The sequence below is a fragment of the Pholis gunnellus genome (genome assembly GCF_910591455.1).
Source record: "Pholis gunnellus genome assembly, chromosome: 8".
In the NCBI taxonomy this organism is placed as follows: Eukaryota; Metazoa; Chordata; class Actinopteri; order Perciformes; family Pholidae; genus Pholis; species Pholis gunnellus.
Window position 1 is genome coordinate 18,912,524 of NC_136534.1, and position 20,305 is coordinate 18,932,828.

Consider the following 20,305-nt stretch of genomic DNA (forward strand, 5'->3'; position numbering starts at 1 on the left):
TAAAGTCTTTAATGCGCTGATACGCAAGGCTGTGATTATAAACTGGGTCAGAATTAGATCACAATGTTTGCAACTGTGAAGTAACACTTTTTGTCACCCAGAAGGGGAAATCTGAATCTAGTTTTATGCAACAGTTTCCTTGAAGAAAGATTAAACAAAAGTCCTTTAATTGACATATGGCTGCCCGAACATGGACAATGCTGAGAGGAACCGTATAAACATATCCACACAGTGTTCTTGTTATCTGTGAGCAGGGGTATAAAGACATAAAATCCAAGTATTCCTCATGTTCTGACTTATCAAGGTGATCAGCTTCTTCCTAAGTAACTCCACAAGCATTTCACATCTCCGGTGAATGAATAACTTTCTTTTTTCTTTTCTTTTCACCCTAACGCTCTGTGTCATTTGGTTTTAAGCTGGTGATAATATCTGCAGTAGTTACTTGGGGAAAATGCATCTGGTGCTATTCTTTGTGAAACCACATGAGGGCACAGGGGTTTATTTGTACTTTGACATCTCTCAAAGTCTGTTTAATGAACACACGGGATAGTTGTTTTTCAAATGTGAGAGTTTCCACTTTGTCTCACAAATGACGAGCTGTAACATTAATGTCTCTTGAGTCAAATAAACATTTCATGTGCAGCACATTTGTATTGATTTTGTCCTTGGTCATGAGAAAAATGCATCAGGGAAGCAAGAAACTGAGGAAAAAATAAAATGTAAATTAGAACGACGGTGAGAAAGAACAAATGGATAAGACAGATCTATCATCTTTTTTTAGATTAATCTCACCTGCTACGTCCTCTTACATTAACCCTCTCAGAATCAGTGTGCTGAAGAGCAGCAATACAAACGACCAGCAGGGAGCACTGCAGGATGCTTTATGGAGTAAAAAACAAACAATCATCACCACTTGGAATCGCCAGCTTGCTTTAAAATGTAGAAAACACGGTCAAAACAACCTTGACATTTAAGCAAAAATGCAGACGTTTTTGACAACTAAATGAATGCATCACTTTCCTGACTATTGGAAAAATAAATGTCTCACCTCTCAGATTCAGAACCGTGGAGTTTTCCATCATGGTCACCATATTTGTGGCGGTGCAGGTGTACATCCCGATGCTTTCTGCCTCCAACCTCTCTATGATGTACATGGAGTCATTTACATGCGTGTCATTGCCGTTCAACATCCAGCTGAAGTTTGCTGGTGGGACGGAGTCTGCTGTGCACTCCAGTGTGACTCTCTGGCCAGAGGCTGCTGCTGACGGACCAGCAATCGATATGTTATGTGGTCCAACTGCACAGAAAAGAGAAATATTACAAGTATTATTATTATAAATATGATATAAATATATAAGTATTAAGGTCCTTTACATAAGTAAAAGTACTAATACCACACTGGCATAATACCCCATTACAAGTAAAGTCCTTCATTTATAATGTTACATCAGTAAAAATAAGTAATCAAGAACATGTACGTGTTGAAATTTTGTCAATTTTGCCTATCATGAGACTATTCTTATTCATGCATCGATGTAAAAACTGGCTTTTAATCTTATATGGATTAATGTGCTGTTTATTTTCTCGATTGTTTAATTTGTAAAAACTCAGAAAATCATGAAAAAAGCCTGTCAATACAGAAAATACATTTTCTATCAATTAATTGTTTCAGCTGTACAAACAAAATATACTAACAAGAATCTAAAGCTGTCAGATAATTGTAGTGAAGTAAAATGTACAGTATTTCGCTCTGAATTCAATGGAGTAGAGGTACAAAGTGATATTATAAGAAAATGTACAAGTGCCTCAAACTTGTACTTGAATACAGTACTCTTCTGTTTTTACTTGAATATACTAACTTACATTCCACCACTGTAATCTGTACGTCATTAGAGCTATAAAGTGCATACCTTCTCCTGCAACAGCAAATAATTAAGAGCACATTTTCAAAGATTTTAACAAAAGCATACAGTCTTCAGTTTCTTTTTCTTTTCCTACTAAATAGTTTCTGGAAGTGTTGAGTGAGCAGTACTCACAGTTGACAGTGAGGTCATAGGTCACAGTCATGGTGCTGACTGGGTTGCTGACTCGACACTGGTAGGTGCCGTGGCTGGAGCTGTGAACAGGATGCAGGAACAGCGTCTTGTTGTCCATGGAGAAGGTGACTCTGCCACTCGGGTGGAGCGGCTGATTGTCCTTCGTCCACACTCTGGTGCTGATGGAGCCGGAGGCATCGCAGCTGATGTTGGTGGAGCTTTTGTCTTCTATCAAGATGGCTGCGGGGCTGCGGATGATGGCTCCAGTGATCAGCGCTGGCAGAACATAAAGAGTGTCAATACAAGGAATGTCTGCTCTCTATCTACAATTGTACTGATTTTTGATTTTTTAACTTTTTTTTTTTTTTTTATTGCTATTTTTCACACTAGTCTTGAGAGAAGCTGCACTGCATTTCATGCCAAGCATTGTTTGTGAACGTGACAAATATAACCTATAAATCCTTGAATCCTTGCAGGAACGTGATGCATTTACAGGAAAAGGAGTGAATAGAATAACTGATTTATTGCTTTACATTAAGGGCTTCAACACCTTTGTCTGAAATTAGATTTTTAAATTACAAAATGTAATACAATCAGCTTGGAAAAGGTTGCATTCTTCGCAGGATTGCTGTATTGGATTGAATTAGATATTCCAGCAGTGTCCACCAGGTCTTGCAGTATCAATATATATGGATTAAAATGATATGAATGATGAATCAATTAATGTCCTTTTGAAGATGGCACTTATTTCAGAAGAATTGTTTTCAAGTGATATTCTAAACTTCACAACTTTACACCCACCATACACATTCAGTATGATGATTCCCTGTTTCTGCAGCCCTCTGTCTGGTATGATGGTGACGGTGTACTCCCCGCTGTCCTCCAGCACCAGGTTCCTGAGCTCCAGGCCCCCCGTGGCTCGGTCTAATGAGATCCTGTTGGCATGTCCGGGCTCAGTGATGTTGATGCTGGTGGAGGTGATGATGTTCATCCCTTTGAAGCTCCAGCTGACTGAGAGGAACGGACTCTCAGGAGGTGTGAGGGTAGTGGTGAACTTCACTTTGTCCGCCACAGCTCCGCTCAGAGGCCCCGGGGGTAAGATACCCTCACCTACACACAAACCTAATTTTCTTTTTTTTTAATACAACATATCAAACAATCATGACACAAACCCATCGAAACATCATCAGGATTTAATTTACCTGATAAAGCAAGCGCCAAACAAACGGCAGTCCTGAGCATCTTGATGTCCATGAAGACTAACGTAACGTTGTCTCACGGTCCTCTTCGAAATCTAAAACATGGAGTCACAGGTGCTTCTGCTCTTATAACGTCCCACAGACGTCCCCCCCCCCACACACTCAGTAATGAAAAGCACAAACACATTTACGATACCACTGTGTAAACACACCGAAATGCCTGTGGGTACGAGTTCAGTCAGAAGTTAACGAAAGACTCGGCTGGATGGACACATTTGTTTTGTGTAGAAATGTCCATTGACCAGAGAAATACAGGTCAGCATTGTTTAATTAAAGAAACCTTGACATGGTCTTGGTAATCGGTGCTTTCCGTAAACAGATTTGCACCTTTTTACTGTAATTTCAACACAATAAAGTATGAAGGGATGTAATCTTCTAACAATTAACTATAGCCACTGAAATAAAAATCTTAAATGAATGGTTTTCTGCTGATTTTATCCTGCCGGAGGTCTCATCAATAAAACAATTCTTATAATTCAAGTTAATCTTAAAGCAGTTAAAAGCTTAATAAAAAGTTTTTTTTTAAAGAAGGCCCACAATTAAATGTCCAAATGCACAATTATGATCAATAATGATCGAATTCAAAAGTTGTGAAGATAAATGAAACGAGTCAGACTGGTTATGCTCAGCTATATTTGTAAATTCAGACTCTGCATTTAGACTAATTCATTGACATTTTCAACTTGTTCAAACAAGACTATATTTTATTTAAAAAATGAAACATGAAACGACAACAATTGGACTATCTTCATACTTTGTGGATATATTGTTTTTGTGTTAGTAGATTTTCCAAAATCCAACCAATTTCAGTGAAGTTACTCAAATGAATAACGACTAGTCCTTTCACAATGTGTATCGGAAGTCTGAGTCATGGTGGTGGAGGCCTGTTGTGCATCCGTTTTATGAGCTCTTCAGTGAGTGCTTTTGGGTCTCTTACAGGATGGTGTTTGAGGAGCAGCAGTCAGGCGTAGCATTCCTTGAGAAGGAGGATCAAAGACGTCCAGGAGACACTTAACCTCCTTCAGACAGCTTTACAAACACGTCTCTTGGTTCAATATTTGCAGATAGACTGAATTTTTAATTTATTAAAAATGGGGACATTTCATTCAGTGTCTCTATGTATGTTTGTGTTTATTATTGCCATTTTTACAAACCTCTATACAGAATAAATCCCAGTCTGACAAGTGGCAGTCCAAATACTGAGACCCAACCATTGAAACAGCGGAAACAATGAGGCATTCAAAATGTGTCACATGTGTCCATAACTCCTGACCTGTGAATGTACAGAACGGGAGGTGAAATGTCAGAACGCGTCACTGTGGCCTCTCAATAACAATGTGTCTTGGTAAGTGGCACTCATAGTGTAACTATAATGTCACTCAACCTCTGCTGTCACACTGGGAGCGATGGAGTTAATGTGGCTCATTAGGTGCTGACGGATTGAGAACTTATCCTTCTAGAAATGGTTCTCAATGTCTAAAAAAACCCAAAAGGAATTACTCTCCATGGACAAATTATTAACTGATGCTTTATTATAAAACCATGTCCCTACAGTCAAAACAGAATCAAGTGTAACTGTTCCACAAACTCATTTCTTACAAAGCTGAATTTCACAACTATAGTTTAGTACAGAAACCAAAGTTTTATGTGATGCAAAATGCGTTCTTAACATATGTCATCACGCTACATCTCCAGGTTTTTATGAGCTCTGAATGGATGCTTTGGCCATTTTCCAAGTCTGGGAAGTTTACTGTAATGTAAACGAGAAGACCACAGTTTAACAGACGGACACAGTTTACAATCAAAACCAAACCCCTCTTGTTCAATACGATAACCACGTCAATAGAGTCAGTGTTCTGCTTTTGAAAGCTATTCAGCTGAAATAATGCATTCCTTACAATTGTATAACTTCCACATAAGACGGACTGTCTGATATAGTCCATTGTGCTGTGACTCCGGTTTCTGAGTAAATACAGTGCCATGTTTTATTGTAAAAGATGAGCACAATTTTAAAACTTTTATTTCCCATACCATTTTAAGCAATAGAATAAGAAAGCTAATCGATCAGGTCATTTCATTTCAAAATGTTAAATGATACTACTACTACTACTACTACTAGTAGTACTACTCTTGAATGTTGAGAGGACGTCATTGTATCCAATAATCAGTAACTGATGTAGGAACCTGTATACAGAGTAACACTGTGTGTGTTTTTCCACTTCTGCTTTTTCTTGCAGTCACTTTCAGGAACTCTGTGTTGAGATAGATTATTTAAATGTTTTTTCTTTTTACGTGAGACAAGTCTTTGTTTCATATCTGCTATTTGCACGTTTTATAATTTGGTATAAAGATAAAGTCAGATAGAAAGATGGATGCAGACTCAATGGTGCCAGAATGCTGCAAAGAAACCGTTAGTATATATTTCTATGCTCTGTGATGTGCCTCCTGCTCCTATGAGATCACACAAAGTCACCATATTTTAGGGTTACTCTAGGTTACTGCAGAGATGACATACAGTATTAGCCTGGTTGGTACAATGAGTGACTGCATCCTCATTGTGCAAACTTTACCCTCTCAACAAAACATGCAACGTGTTTCTGAGTTGTGCTTCCAGCCCTCTGAACATGAGCTCTGAAGAGATAGAAATGTTTTTTTTGTGTTTTCACTGAAATAATCCAATGTCCCTGGCTGTATCCAGGTGTGTCTCAATACAAAACTTACATTTCATAGAGACTGATTTTCAAAAGCAATACAACAAGTTGACTGAGTTCCGTAGCCTGACAAGCATGTGACATTCTTCTGTCGTTGTCCTGATCTGCCCGTACCTTAATGATTTGTAGATTAATGATTTGTGTTTGCAATAGTAATAATCCGATGATAATAAAGATAAGATTTGACCTGACAACAGGGGAGAGCTGCTATTAAAGAGGGCTCCATAAATTCCTTTGTGTTGGACCTGACCGGCTCGATACACATGTGCACATCTGTAGGGTCAAATGCATAACTTCATGTTGTCCGTAATAAATAACAAAGTCCATTTATTTTTACACAACGTGTGACGTAAAATATTTATTATAGACATAAATTATGAATTTATAAACAGTGCTCTATAGAGTTCAGTTATAATAATTAACAAGACTGATGGTGTGATGATCTACAAAGCACTTAACCTTTAATGAACATTTCACATATTGTCAGAAAGATACTAATTAGACAAACCATATGTTACTCTAACCCTTTAATTTAGTAAAAGTACCTAAATGCTACAGTTGTCTACATGACATGCCTGTTGTGACAGAAGAGACTAACATCACTTTTGATGATGAAAGAAAAGAGGATTTCAATTACACTACATACATATTTTTGTGTCACTTGAATTATAAAATTGTTTCATCTTCAAGGCCACAATAACTGAGGAGACAGTCATTTGTTTTCTCTTTCTCAGATTACGCTGGGCAGAAGAGGACATGTCACAGTTCACCGATTGATAAACACTCGTATAATAATTCATACCTGTTGCCAAATAAATCCTCAACCCACACATTTGAAAGATTAACTCAAAGTATTTTATTACTTGATAGACTGAGCATTGTCAAAAAGCCAAGATTAAATTGTAGTGCACAGTGAACTAACTGTGTATGCCATTATAGAATAAGTCATGGTTTCAGTATAACTTAATTTACAAAAGACTTGTCAGAACTCATGTTACAAAGTGCTTCATATTTAGATGTTTAAACATGCATGTATATACGGTATGTATATATACATGTATATGTGTGTTTAAACATCTAAATATGAAGCACGTTGTAATATGGGTTTATATACACTATATATAAAATCTGCCAGCTCTTTGGTCAAAGAATGTTTACGTTTGGGCAACTATAACTGCTTAGTTAAGGTTTGTAAAAGCTTTTGGTCATTGTTAAAAATCTCTATGTATAGAGCTAGAATCAGCAGGCCAATAGCTTAGCTTAGCATAAAGAATGGAAGCAGGGGGACACAGCAAGCCAACAAACAGCAACTCTAAAGTGACAGCAGTGCATGGCTGCATCTGCAGAGATGGATGTAATCCAGGTAATAGTGCTGCCTGTCTTAACGTTGTTGTGGATTTATGATGGTAAAACCGGATGTTTTCTGTTGCATTCAGAGGCATTGATACAGGAGACACTGGATCCAGATAGTGTTTATTGAATACACACATATATTTACGTAACATGTCATGTATAATAATAGACACATTCCTTTACTTTGTTTCAATGGTTACTATTATTCTAATTATTTACAGTGTTTGTATTGTATTACATATGCATACAGTTAGTATCTATTTTGAACACATTTTTGCAAAACCATCAGGTGTTAAAACCAGGTTACACAAAAGTTGCAATGAAGATGCATCCAACATTAAACTCAGCACAGTGAAGAGTAGTGTGAGGCAGAAGACGGTTGGGTTGAATAAATACAAAAATACAAAAAATAAAACTGCTGTTTTTCTTTGAGACTGTTGGTTTTGGAAATGTGGGAAGGCTTCTTGCTTGTGTTTGTTTCCTCATTTTATTTATGCTGCAAGAGGTGCAATGATTAGAGAGATACGGAAATGTGGACTCAAAGAAATGTGAATGTTCTCTCGTTCAAAATAAATATCATTCAATCACATTCAACTCACCCTCAAAAGAGTTCAGGCCATGTGATGCTGTTCCTGAGATCTTATACACGTCTGAACGGTTCTCCCTCACACTTAATTTTTCTGAGGTTCAAAGCAGAAGTTTGTTAAATCTTATGATTCATTAGGTCACTTTTATGATTGAGGAATAAGTATTTCCATTGTCTTAAAAGATAAGAAAGGAGACGTTAGATCAGGTGAACACTTACCTTTCCGACGTGCTTCATAATTGCTTTTGACTCTGAAAAATTAAAACAAGGGCTTGTTAAGCTGTCAGTCATGTGTTTTACTCAAGTAAAAGTAAAATACTCCATTACAATTAAGCCCTGCGTTCCTGCGGTACATTTCCCCTGAAATGTATTGAAATAGAAGTGTAAAGTAAAAATGGAAATACTCGAGTAAAAGTTTGACGTATGAGTAAATGTACTTGCTTACAGTTTATGCTTACCTATTCCTTCTTATCACACAATAAACAATTGTTCCACACACAATTGCAATAAGTAGAAGACATCCAGCTGTTATGATTGTAGCCCTCCCAGCAGCAACTGAGCAGTCACAGACTGAAAAATCTGGAAAATAAACATGAAGAATATCCTAAATGCATTTCTCCTCAACACAGAGAAGAATACATGTCTCATTAGTATATGTTTCTTTGTCAGTTTACTATTTTTTACACATACCGCCAACAGTTAGCTTGTGGCTCACTGTTTGACTCAGCCCTGTGGCAGCATTCACAGCAGTGCAGGTGTACGTCCCACCGTCAAAGCTTCTGATGGAGGGGATAATGTACACAGGCTCCTGCATGCTGGTTGGCTTTCCGTCGTAAAGCCATGTGAACGTTGGAGCTGGTACGGACATAGTGGAGCAGTAAAGCATTGTGAAATCTCCAACACGCACTATTTTAGGTGCTTTGATGGCCATGATGTCAGGTCCAACTGTAAAAAAACAACAAAGAGTCAGATTGAAGATACTGTAGTTTGGCTGTATTCGTGTAGAGGCGTCTGATGTGTCCATGATCCTTTTTCTGTGTTTTATATTTGTCTTTCAGTCTTTAGAATCAGTCTTTGAACAATATGCTGGGGACATCATGCATAACAACTGAGAATCACAATTATAAAGTAAAGTAAAAGTAGCAATACTTCAGTGTGGGAAATACTCTGTTTAATCAACATTTGACTTAAATTAAAGTACAAAAATATTAAAACATACTTAAAGTAGACCTACCAAAAGTAAAAGTACTCATTATGCAGAATGGCTAATTTCAGACAAAATGATTTATTATATTATTGTATTATAATTTGATGTATTCCTGTTTTTATCACTTTAATGTTGCAGCTGTCAAAGGTGGGCCTCGTTTTAATTACTTTACATACTGCTTGTTAACTTGTGAATTTCCCTGAGGGGATCAATAATGTATTTACTTAACCTATACTAGTACAAATAAATAATGAGTTGATTATATGTTGTATTGTTAATCTGAATCTGCAAAGTAGACTAACTAGTAACTGAAGGAATAAAATACACGTAGTAAAGTAAGGCACAAGTACATCAGAATTGTACTTAAGTACAGTGCTTAATTAAAGTGCTTAATTCAATTTACTTAGTTACTTTCCAAAATGGTTAGGCCTACCTTTACAGATTTGGACACTATAATATATGGGTGCCGAAAAATGAATTATTAATATATGATAAAATAGTTTACTTACATTGTTATTGTTTTTTTTAATGGAAGGTGTGTATGAAAGTGAATCCAACAAGATGTATTCCTTTAAAAATATGAATAATTGTAACAATGATATGAATTAATAGGCCGTCGGTGACCCCGGTTTTGATTGATTGCTGAAAGCTCACGTGTCAGAGGGAGACGTTAGGTCACGACGGATTTGTTTTGGCCTAGTTCGGGTGAATTAGCTAAAATACACGTTAGTATGTTTTGGATCGATTCGTTCAAACGAGCGAGTGGAAGTCGATTGTGATGCAGAAATTGTCACAACATTGTGGATTAAGTGACGATAATCTGTCTACTGAATTGTACCTGCACGTTCCGATATTGGAAGGAAATGGGATTACATGCGCGTGGAGCCTGTGATTAAAGTCGTATCAGGACGTCGGACCGGATTTATTCAAAGTACATCTCTTTGACATCAGCCGCAGCTTCTGTGACCGGTGGTAAGTACACGTTTCTATTTAATTGACTGTTGGCTGTCAATTAAGGACTTTTTGTGTGTTTTGTCATTGTTGAATTGTGCGCCAGCTCATGTCCCATATGAAGTAGATCAAGTAATTAATCAAGTAGGCGACTGTACTTCGAAGTAGGCCTACTACAGCTTTATACTTCTACACCACTTCATCTCACAGGCAAATATTGCACTTTCTACTTGATTACATTTGTCTGACAGCTTTAATTACTTTTACGATTACAATTTTGGTGATTTAGTGATTTTCAATGCTTGTGATGAAATGCTGCTAGAACTACTTTCAAACCCTCTCTTGGATCAGCTGAAAACAGGACTGTTTCTCTGAGGAAATAAAGAATTAATTTAAATTAGCTCCATCTTTACCAGCTGCAATGATGCAAAAAATGTATCAATAATTTGTATCCAGTAATATAATATATATTGTTCTGAAATGGGATATTCTGCATAGTGAGTACTTTTGCGCATGTTTTTTTACTGATACTTTTGTACTTTTATATATAACAGAGTATTTCTTCACTGTGGTATAGTTTCTTCTACCTAAGTAAAGATTTCAATAATATGTGATTATAAGTGCTATAGTTGCATTCAGAAACGAGGGACTAACACTGATTTTACATATGAAATATAAGTCTCACACAATACTACATTGGTCATGGTAACCTATTTTTATAAAGTCCTGCTTCTCATATGGCATTTGGAGCCTTTGCACCCTTTAGGGTAGACATTTCTTTTGAGCATTAGATCCATATTAGTGGTTTGAGTCTGCAAATCCTACTGAAACAACTGGGATCAATATGGAGCTTGAGAGTAATTGTCATTTTAAGTCATGGTAGGTTTGTAGCACAAGTCCCTTTGTCATAAACTCACACTGGATGAAAAGATTCACCGGTTGGCTGGTTTCAATAGTGGCACCATTCGACACTCTGCACCTGAACGGTCCCTGGTCGTAGCGGGTCACGTTAATTATAGTGAGAGTGGCGCCTCCATTAGTGAGCCGAACTCTCTCACTTTCTTTAACCTCAGCGCTGCCGTTCAGCCAGATGAAAGAGAGAATGGATCCAGAGGAGACTGAGCAGGACAGACTGACGGAGCTGCTGAACTCCACCAAGGCTGTGTTGTTTGAAGCCACCACCACATTGGAGACCGGTGCTGTGAAAAATAGGTAAAAAGAGACTAGCGGCAAGTCAAGAATTCAAAACTCAAAGCCATTGTGTTGGAACCGTTTAACCGATTCTAACTCACTCGGTACAGAGACAGCTGCAGGCTGAGATGTTTGATTTCTCAGAGTTTTGTTGTTAAAGGCCAGACAGATGTAGCGTCCACTCTGACTCATCTGAATGTTCATCAGTCTGAGCTCTGGTCCAGTATCAGACAGCAGGTCTCCATTCAGAAACCACTGAAACAGGGCAGGAGGTCTGGAGTCAGCTGAGCACTTCATGCTGATGTTTGATCCTTCATCATAGTATTCTTGTGACGGAGATATTTTCAAATGAATATTTTCTGGACCATCTGGGGAAAAAGATATAAAAGAGTATAGTCGACAATAAAATAACAGTTGCTTGAGAAAAGGTTCATATTGCTTCTTGCTTGGCTCAGTGTGAAGGGGTCATTACTGGTAATTATGTCGATCCAATGCCAAACTGCATCATTAAGCTAAAAGCAGCTGTCATTTACTCAGCGGCAGCCAAACACAGCAGCAATCAAACAGCAAGGAGCACAATAAGTCATTTAGACAAACCCACTCCTGACATGACGGTTGTAATAATTACGTAAAGGTCTGTGTGGCGTATGCATGCAGATGCTGTGACATCGGAGAGTACTCACAGCTGATGTCGAGTTTCACTGGATCGCTGGTGTAATTACTGAAATTATTGAACACATGACAAATGAACGGTCCTTGGTCGTAGCGGGTCACGTTAATTATAGTGAGAGTGGAGCCTCCATCAGTGAGCTGAACTCTGTCGCCGGCTGTAACCTCAGAGCTGCTGTTCAGCCAGAGGAAAGAGGGAGAGGACCCAGAGGAGGAGCAGGACAGACTGACGGAGCTGCTGAGCTCTGTCAAATCTGTGGTGCTGGGAGTTATTACAACATTGGAGATTTGTGCTATGGGTAGAAAAGAAAAGAAATGTTGGCACAGATCAATGGTTCCGACTCTGTTTCTGCAGCAAGATTATGTTCAGATAAGCATATTGAATTGTGTACCACTTCCATGTCGAACAACACAATTAAACCTACTTATTTAGGCTCTGAGCTACAAGAAGTCCCTTTCCCCCCAACTTACACTTTAGTACAGAGACAACTGACGGCTGAGATGTTTGATTTCTCATCGTTCTGTTGTTGAAGACCTGACAGCTGTAGTTTCCACTCTGACTGATCTGAATGTTCACCAGTCTGAGCTCTGGTTCAGAATCAGAGAGCAGGTCTCCATTCAGAAACCACCGAGTCGTGGCTGGAGGTCTCGAGAGAGCTGAGCAGGTCAGGGTGACGTCTGAACCTTCGTCATAGTATTCTTCAGACGGAGATATTGTCAGATTGATATTTTCTGGGCCGACTGAGGCAAGAAAACGCAAGAAGATATGGTCACCAATAAAATACACGGAGGGAGCAAAAAGAACATCACAGATGTTTGTGAACATTCCGGTTAGTCACTCACATATGATGAGGAGGTTTACTGGATCACTGGAGCCATTACTGACAGGATTAGACACACTGCACCTGAACGGTCCCTGGTCGTAGCGGGCCACAGTCATTATAGAGAGAGTGGCGCCTCCATCAGTGAGCTGAACTCTGTCGCTGGCTGTAACCTCAGAGCTGCCGTTCAGCCAGAGGAAAGAGAGAGAGGACCCAGAGGAGGAGCAGGACAGACGGACGCTGCTGAACTCCACCAAGTCTGTGTTGCTGATGGTCACCACCACATTAGAGACTGGTGCTGTGGGTTGAGATGAACAAAGAACAAGTCACAAAGGGAGGCAAAGCTGTTGCTGTAGCAGGGCATCCACTAAAAACAATGCATAATGTAAAATAACCCTGACCCTAAACATCCATGATGGACAGTTGTGACCTGGTATACACTTGTATGTCAATCAAAGTCAGGTTTTATTGAACTGATAACAGTATTGCATAAGAAAATGGCTGCGGGAAAGATATGATATAGGTCAAAGTCATAAAGAATAGTTATGGAAAGATTTAGCTCCTCCAATTATTTGATATTGATATGATCAGTGGAAACTTTTAGTATTTGACTTTTCAGAGTAGGCGAACACAAGAAGTTGATGTTGAAAAGTTAAATTCTTTTGACTTCTGGCATTTCATCAGTTTTGAAATGATGACTTTATATTTGATTCTGTGGTCATTGCAGGTGTGTTGAAGTGTTCAACGGCGTTGCATCAACCTACCATGTATGACAAGTCTGCATTTTCCGATCTGCAGTCCTGCACCATTTGGTATAATGAGGACGCTGTATTCTCCACTGTCGCTATCGGTCAGATTCCATAACTCCAGAGATCCATTAGATCTGAAGAGGGTGATCCTGTCTGTATACGCTGGTCCAGTTATGTCTGTATTAGATGAGGTTATTATATTGGAAGTACCATGGATATCAGTGAAACTCCAGCTTACTGACAGGAATGGTGTTTCTGGTGGAGTCACTGTTGTGGTAAATGTCACCTTCCCTCCAACAGCTGCATTAAGACTGTCTGGTAGCAAACCATCTCCGTAGCATAAACCTGGAGAAGACGGTTACATTATTAGGATAAAGGTTACTGAGACTGTATGACAACGCACTGTGGATCACTGGGGGGAATAACATCAAATTAAAAACTAGCCGATTTGAAACATGCATCAAATCAAATCCAGCCAACAAAACTATATATAATAAGGTTGTTTTTTTTAAATCTTATCTGTGTAATCTAGAGTCATATTTACATGAAAATGTTATGCAACGAAGACCACGTGAACACTAAAATATTGATATCAAAAAAGCAACAGAGAATAGTTTTTCCTATGCTATGCCAATTTTTTTTATAATAAAAATAAACATATACAGGTGCATTAAAAGACTTCTCTCTTTATGTTGAAGTCTTTTAGACCTGACCTAAAAGTAAAAAACAGTATAGCTGAACAGAATCACACTTTTAACATGTAAAACTATAATAACCAATAAAACTATGACCAGTAATAACAATCAACCGTGTTCAAATATTATTTAGAGTCCGCTCTTCAAATTCAATTGAGATAACTTGAATAATCATGACGTGATGGAGGAGTTGTATATGAAAGTGTTCATTTCTCACCTGAGATTGCTCCCAAGATGACTAACAGTTTCACAGATGTTTCCATATCTCCTGCAGCCTCCGGGTGCATACAAAGTGTTTTCACAGAGGAGGTGCAGTGAGTACAGTGTGCGTGTTTGAGGGGAGGGGCAATGGACCTCTTCACTCGTTACAGCCTTTATTTCTTGGTGCTTTTGCAGTGACAACCAATGAGTAAGACCCATGCAATGTATGTGCAAAGTTCTTGGAGGGTGTTTTTCATATTCTTATGTGATTTGTTAGGAATCAGATTGATAAACAAACTTCATGTACACTCGTATAACTCGACAACAACTTTCTGATAACATCCAGGACAGGCTGTTTTTTTGTTGAATAATTAAAACAGGACAAAAGTTTTTAAAAGTGAAATAAAGTGCTTAACATGAACTGTACTTGAAATGAAATGGAGGAGAAAAGGCAAAGCCATGTTCCTGCGTAATCTAAAGAAGTTTTCTTTAGGAATTAAAATATTTGGACATTATGGTCATATTGTTTATCTCATCTGTTTCCGTCACCTGTAATGCTTTAATGCGCAGCATTTAAACTCACACTGTCAGTGTTTTTGCTTCATTATTTGATATTATTATATTGTATTATTTGTCAATGCAGATAAACTGCAGTTTACGTCCAACATATAGATTATTGGTTGAACTTTGATTAAGAACAGCATCAGCCTTGTTTTTATTGTTAGATTTAGCTTTGAGCCTGAGACAAAAAGTTATTTCTGATACCACAGAGCAGAAGAGAGGTAACGTGAGATAATTCACACTGTTAAGCTGAAAAGATGAACTATATATATGATGCTGTTATACAGTAGATGAAACGTATTGTGGGATAGTTTTTTATACATTTTTATACCAATGTATCTTGCAGTAATGACGAAGGTAAAAGTTGATTCTCTTGCTCCTTTTTCCTTTATCTACTTAGAGTGTCATGTATTGATTTAATTACGTCTGTAGTGTAACAATTTTAACAGCAGGTCTTTTGAATACATAAGAGTTTTATATAATTTATGTTGATGCTAGCATGAAATATGGCATAAAGTTCCTGCACTCTGACGTTTTCTCATGCAGTCGAACTTTTACTCCCTTGGGTGTGTTGCAGCCTGGACAACACTGATATGATCAATCTATAACACAGTGATGATAAATTAATAAAACCACATTCTGGACATGCTGTGCTGGTGTGATGATATCACAATATGACTGTTTGTTTTAGAGGTATTACGCATTGGCAATTATCCATGTGGTGACAAATTTGGCTTCTGCATTCAGAAAATGTTTGTCAACTCTACTGTCTACTTCTACTATTTATACGGGTTGTAATTTGATAAGAAGTCAGATTTTGAAGACACCATTTTCAAAATGTATATGTAAGTTATTAGTTAAATACATAACTATATATATATATATATTCATTGCATTCTGTGAGTGCAGTGCCTTAGTGGGGTAATGGGGTACTATGATCTCTTTAAGATATGATTGGTGGTGACCATTTTGGGCTTTGTAGGGGAGGAGAAGAATATTTAATTTTATTCTTGATTTAGTAGTAAAACAACTGGCCCAGTTGTTCCCATTTGGCACTAACGACCCCCTGCCACCAGGCTAATAAAAAACAAGTAGAGGAACAACATATTGGCATGGAAGGGCAGGTGTCGTCACACCATTATGACATTATGCATATTCATAATGAATATAAATCAATGGATGCTTGCTACTTCCCAAACACATGCATCTTTGCTTATATCTAAAAACACTTAAGCATTAGCAGTGTCACGCTTGGGCGGTACTTATCCGTTCAAGCCAAAAGTGCTGTTTGAAAGAAATGTCCCTGGGTATTCAGGAAAGTTGCAAAATCAAGCAATAAAATTGCTACATTTGCATCATTGTGTGGATTATACAGATTATATTATCTTGAAAAGCAAATTGTTCTTAGTTTTCGACTATAATTTTCCAATCCTTTTACTTGTTTTTCTTATTTTATGACTAGAGTTTCAAGTCCTGGATTTAGTCCCAGCCTTAAGCTTCATTGCTTTATGCACCACCCTCAATAAAACCAACACAAGTCAATGTTAGTGCAGGACTCAGTGGTCAAAAGGTAACTAGCCCAAAACATGCTCCTAATGTGGACTTCATAGCAACTTTTTTAGAATACCTAAAAGTAGGTTTATGGCAGCAGCATGCAGGCGCTACCTTGTGGAACAAAAACAAATGAATGGAATGTACATGATGGTGGTCATTAACACAACAGAATCTGATATAGAGTTTTAATAAAAGTTTATTACAGTGGCAATTTGATCAGACGTAATCAGGCTTCAGTTATCTTTTTAGAACATCAAAAACTTTTATTATTAGTTTAAAGGCTGAATGACTGAAGACTAAAGTATATAAAGTTGGTCTATTTACAGCACCTGAAACGTTGTAGTGTCAAGAGTTATTTACAGTATTAAAGCTGAATCTGTCAGCAGTAATGAGACCATGGCTGGAAGTTGTACTTTGTTCTCTGAAAGGCGCTATTACAATAATTAGCGACACTTTTATTGGCTTAATATACAATTAATAGAAAAACTGAGACAGCTGTTAAATGTGAAGGATCACTGGTTTATTTGTCTTTTGTCATGTTTTATGTGAACATAACATTTAAAGAGACACAGCAATATGCTTAACACAGAGAAATTATCCAAATTTCCCCAGATTAAATGCAGTCTTTAGACCGATATGAGTGCCAGCGTGGTCAGGACAGTGCAACACATCATGGACATAGAACCAGTGATAGGAGTAGAGGAGTCTGGAGCAGAAGAAAAAAGAATTACTCTGTCTTTTCCATTTGCCATCACATATCAGTATCAATATGTTACTATATAGAGTAATGAATGAGAGCTTAAATACCACGCAGTGTGTGGATCACAGAGGCTTCCAGACCAGTGATAGGGTTACGGGCCATGCAGGTGTACTCCCCCAGGTGCTTCTCTTCCATCTCATCGATGTCATGTTCAGGTCCCTTCATCGTCTTGTGTTTGAACGTCCAGGAGAAAGTTGCCTTTGGTAGGGAGTCAGCAGAGCACCTCAGAGACACACTCTCTTCAAGTTCTGCTCCATTTGGAGTCTGAACAATTCTTGGTTGGTCAGGTCCCCCTGAAAAGACGAGGAAGATAATGATTATAATGAGAAGGAAGAAAAAAATCGTATAATTACTTATAAGCAAATACATGTAAAAAAAGTGCTGTAGCATATTAAAGTACAATAGAAAGTACTTACAGTAGACTTTAAGTCTGCATTTGGCCGTATCAAAACTGAAATGATTGCTGACATTACAAAGAAACTCTCCAGTATCTTTCCTGTTCAAGGGGCTGATGGACAACACTCTGTTGCCATCGTGAAAGCTGAATCTGTCTCCGGGAACCAGAGGTTTGCCGTCCTTCAGCCACACGCGAGACACGGGGCCGTCAGCATGGCAGGTTAGGTTCAGGGAGGTTTGACCTTCCATTAAGTCCTCTGTGGGGCAGGCCATGGTGGGCTTCGACACTTTAATTGTGCACAAAAATTGAATAGAAAGAGACATTCTCAAAACGGACATCTTGTTAACAGTAGATGGTATTTTCAGCCCAAAAACGTTGATATTACACAAGCATTATTTTAAATAAACCGTCAGATTAATGAAGTCTAACTTACTCAGCACCTCCAGTTTAGCAGCTCCTTGAATCTGCTCTGCTCCGTAGGGGATGATGATTAACTCGTATTGCCCGCTGTCTTTTTCTGTCAGGTTTCTTAGCACCAGAGAGCCAGTGAATTTATCCAGAGTGATCCTGTTCTCATAGCCTGGTCCCACTACATCTGCACTGGTTGAGGTTATTACGTTGGTGGTACGATTGAAACTCCAAGTCAATGCCATAAATGGTTTGGCTGGTGGTTTTACAGATGTTGTGAAGGTCACACTCTCCCCCGTTGCTCCACGAAGTAAGTCGACAGGGAGTACACCGGCTCCATAGCAGAGACCTGCTGAAACGTTTACCGGTCAGCCAACATTTGTCAACCTCTAGTTGTATTTTTGATGAATGTAAAAATAATTTCTTTAGCATTTCTTACCTGCGGAGAGGAACACAACTATGGTTGACCTGAGAAATGTATAGCTCATGGTGTATTACTCAGTTTGGTCCTCTTCTAATGTTGTCTGCCGTCTGACTTTGTGCAACAACGGAAAAAGTGTCTCAGATAATCTGCAATCAATGAAACATGTCATAAAGACGTCCACAGGCTCTGGGCAAGCTTAATTATTAACTCAATTAAACATTTCTTGTTGCTCTCCAAACTTGCATAACAAGCTAATAAAAGACAACTGCGTGTTCTGAACACCAGAGATTATGATTGTTATTCATGTTTACCTCTTAGTTACTTGTTACTAACTTGATCATGACAGAAGCTTCTGGAACGAGAGTCTTCGGCCACACTAGCAGCTCTGTGACGCAGCTCTACTGCATTTAGGCATAACAGGGCGCCAAATGCTGACATCAGCATGCTAACATGCAGTAACAATGTAAACATGGTGATGCTTATAACAGTAGAATAATAAGCTTTTTCTATTCAGCACTTTTTAAAACAGAGATACAAAGTGTTAGGACTGGAATGAGGAAATTATAAAATCGGGCAGTTTGAAATAATACAAAAATGAAATAGAATAAGATGCTCAACAATGATACCAATTTCAACAGTTATACTAAAACAGATAACACATATTGGAAACAAAAGAGGGTCCTAACGTTAAAAGTTTACCATGTTAATTCATACCTGATGAGGAAAAACTAAGAGATTTATCTAAATTCATCCCAAGGGGGATGTGAATGTCTAAATCCAATGCCATGGCAGTTCATCCAATAGTTGTTGGATGACAGTCTGGACCACAGGATGACTGAGCGACAGTCTAACGTGAGCTTAAAAGATCCTCAGGGAGAGTTAATCATCATCATCATCATCATCATCATCATCATCATCATCATCATCATCATCAGTAAATTGCATCAATACCACTTTGCTCAACGTCTTTTACTCACCAACCTCGATCTGACGACGATAAGCCTCTGGGGGCAGGGTGCAAGATTTCTGTTCCAGTATAGTCAGTGGATATCAGGGCCAAGACTTTTTCTTCCGTGCGTTGTTTATTATTTGCAGTCTGAGTTCAAAAGTATCTATTTAACAAGCTAATTTGAAGCTGATAAAAAGAAAAATCGTTTGCCGATGGGTTCCATATTACATTTCAGATAATACTTCAGCTTCTTTTGCTCTCTGCTCGGACTGTTTTTATGCTCAAACGTGATTGGTTTATACTACACAGATTACAAATGGAAACGCAAATGCTTCCCATTAGGGCTGCACAATTAATCAAAATTAAATCAAAATCTCAATATGGCCTACTGCAATTTTCAAATCGCAAGAGGCACAATATTTTTAAAGGCGAAATGTATGTCAAAATACCATTTCAAATGTAATATTGTCTGCTGCAAAGATGTGCTGACCTAGACGTATTCAAAGGGCTTAAAAATATCTTTGTTTGATACAGATGCCAGCAAAAAATCACATCATTGCAATATGATAATCAAAATTAGATTTTCTTTTTTTTTTATTCTTCCTATACTGAAATCTTGTTTGTAGAGATTATTTATTTACCAGATTGCATTATTCCACAATTACTACAGTCCATCACAGGAGGGCGGCATTCTGCAGCTTTTGGCATACAAGTAATCTGCAGATTCAACGGATTTGTCTCATTATTCAGACTTTTTGCAATTCAGCGTTTTGTTAGATTATCAGTGTTAACTTGAACAATTGTCATATAATTACAGCTGCCA

At 38.1% G+C, this 20,305-nt stretch overlaps 2 protein-coding genes across 2 annotated transcripts; both read right to left on the minus strand.

Annotated features, from left to right (window-relative positions):
* Positions 1 to 661: 661 nt before the first annotated feature.
* On the minus strand, positions 662 to 3,583 carry LOC306700501 (cell adhesion molecule CEACAM20-like; the record flags this gene model as incomplete). Its single annotated transcript, XM_079165530.1, has 6 exons — positions 662 to 701; positions 793 to 879; positions 1,049 to 1,297; positions 2,037 to 2,312; positions 2,838 to 3,166; positions 3,576 to 3,583. 5 exons carry the CDS (start codon positions 3,581 to 3,583, stop codon positions 806 to 808), a joined length of 936 nt encoding a protein of 311 aa, XP_079021656.1. The 3' UTR covers positions 662 to 701; positions 793 to 805.
* A 3,879-nt stretch (positions 3,584 to 7,462) lies between these two features.
* On the minus strand, positions 7,463 to 18,698 carry LOC306700502 (cell adhesion molecule CEACAM5-like). Its single transcript, XM_079165531.1, has 16 exons — positions 18,549 to 18,698; positions 18,135 to 18,461; positions 17,721 to 17,987; positions 17,352 to 17,597; positions 14,446 to 14,589; positions 13,549 to 13,878; positions 12,807 to 13,082; positions 12,435 to 12,704; positions 11,978 to 12,256; positions 11,396 to 11,662; positions 11,021 to 11,302; positions 8,636 to 8,890; positions 8,404 to 8,524; positions 8,165 to 8,196; positions 7,959 to 8,039; positions 7,463 to 7,855 (listed from the first exon to the last, which is right to left on the minus strand). The coding sequence occupies exons 1-16, from the start codon at positions 18,595 to 18,597 to the stop codon at positions 7,851 to 7,853; spliced, it is 3,231 nt and encodes a 1,076-aa protein (XP_079021657.1). The 5' UTR covers positions 18,598 to 18,698; the 3' UTR covers positions 7,463 to 7,850.
* Between the last annotated feature and the right edge of the window lie 1,607 nt (positions 18,699 to 20,305).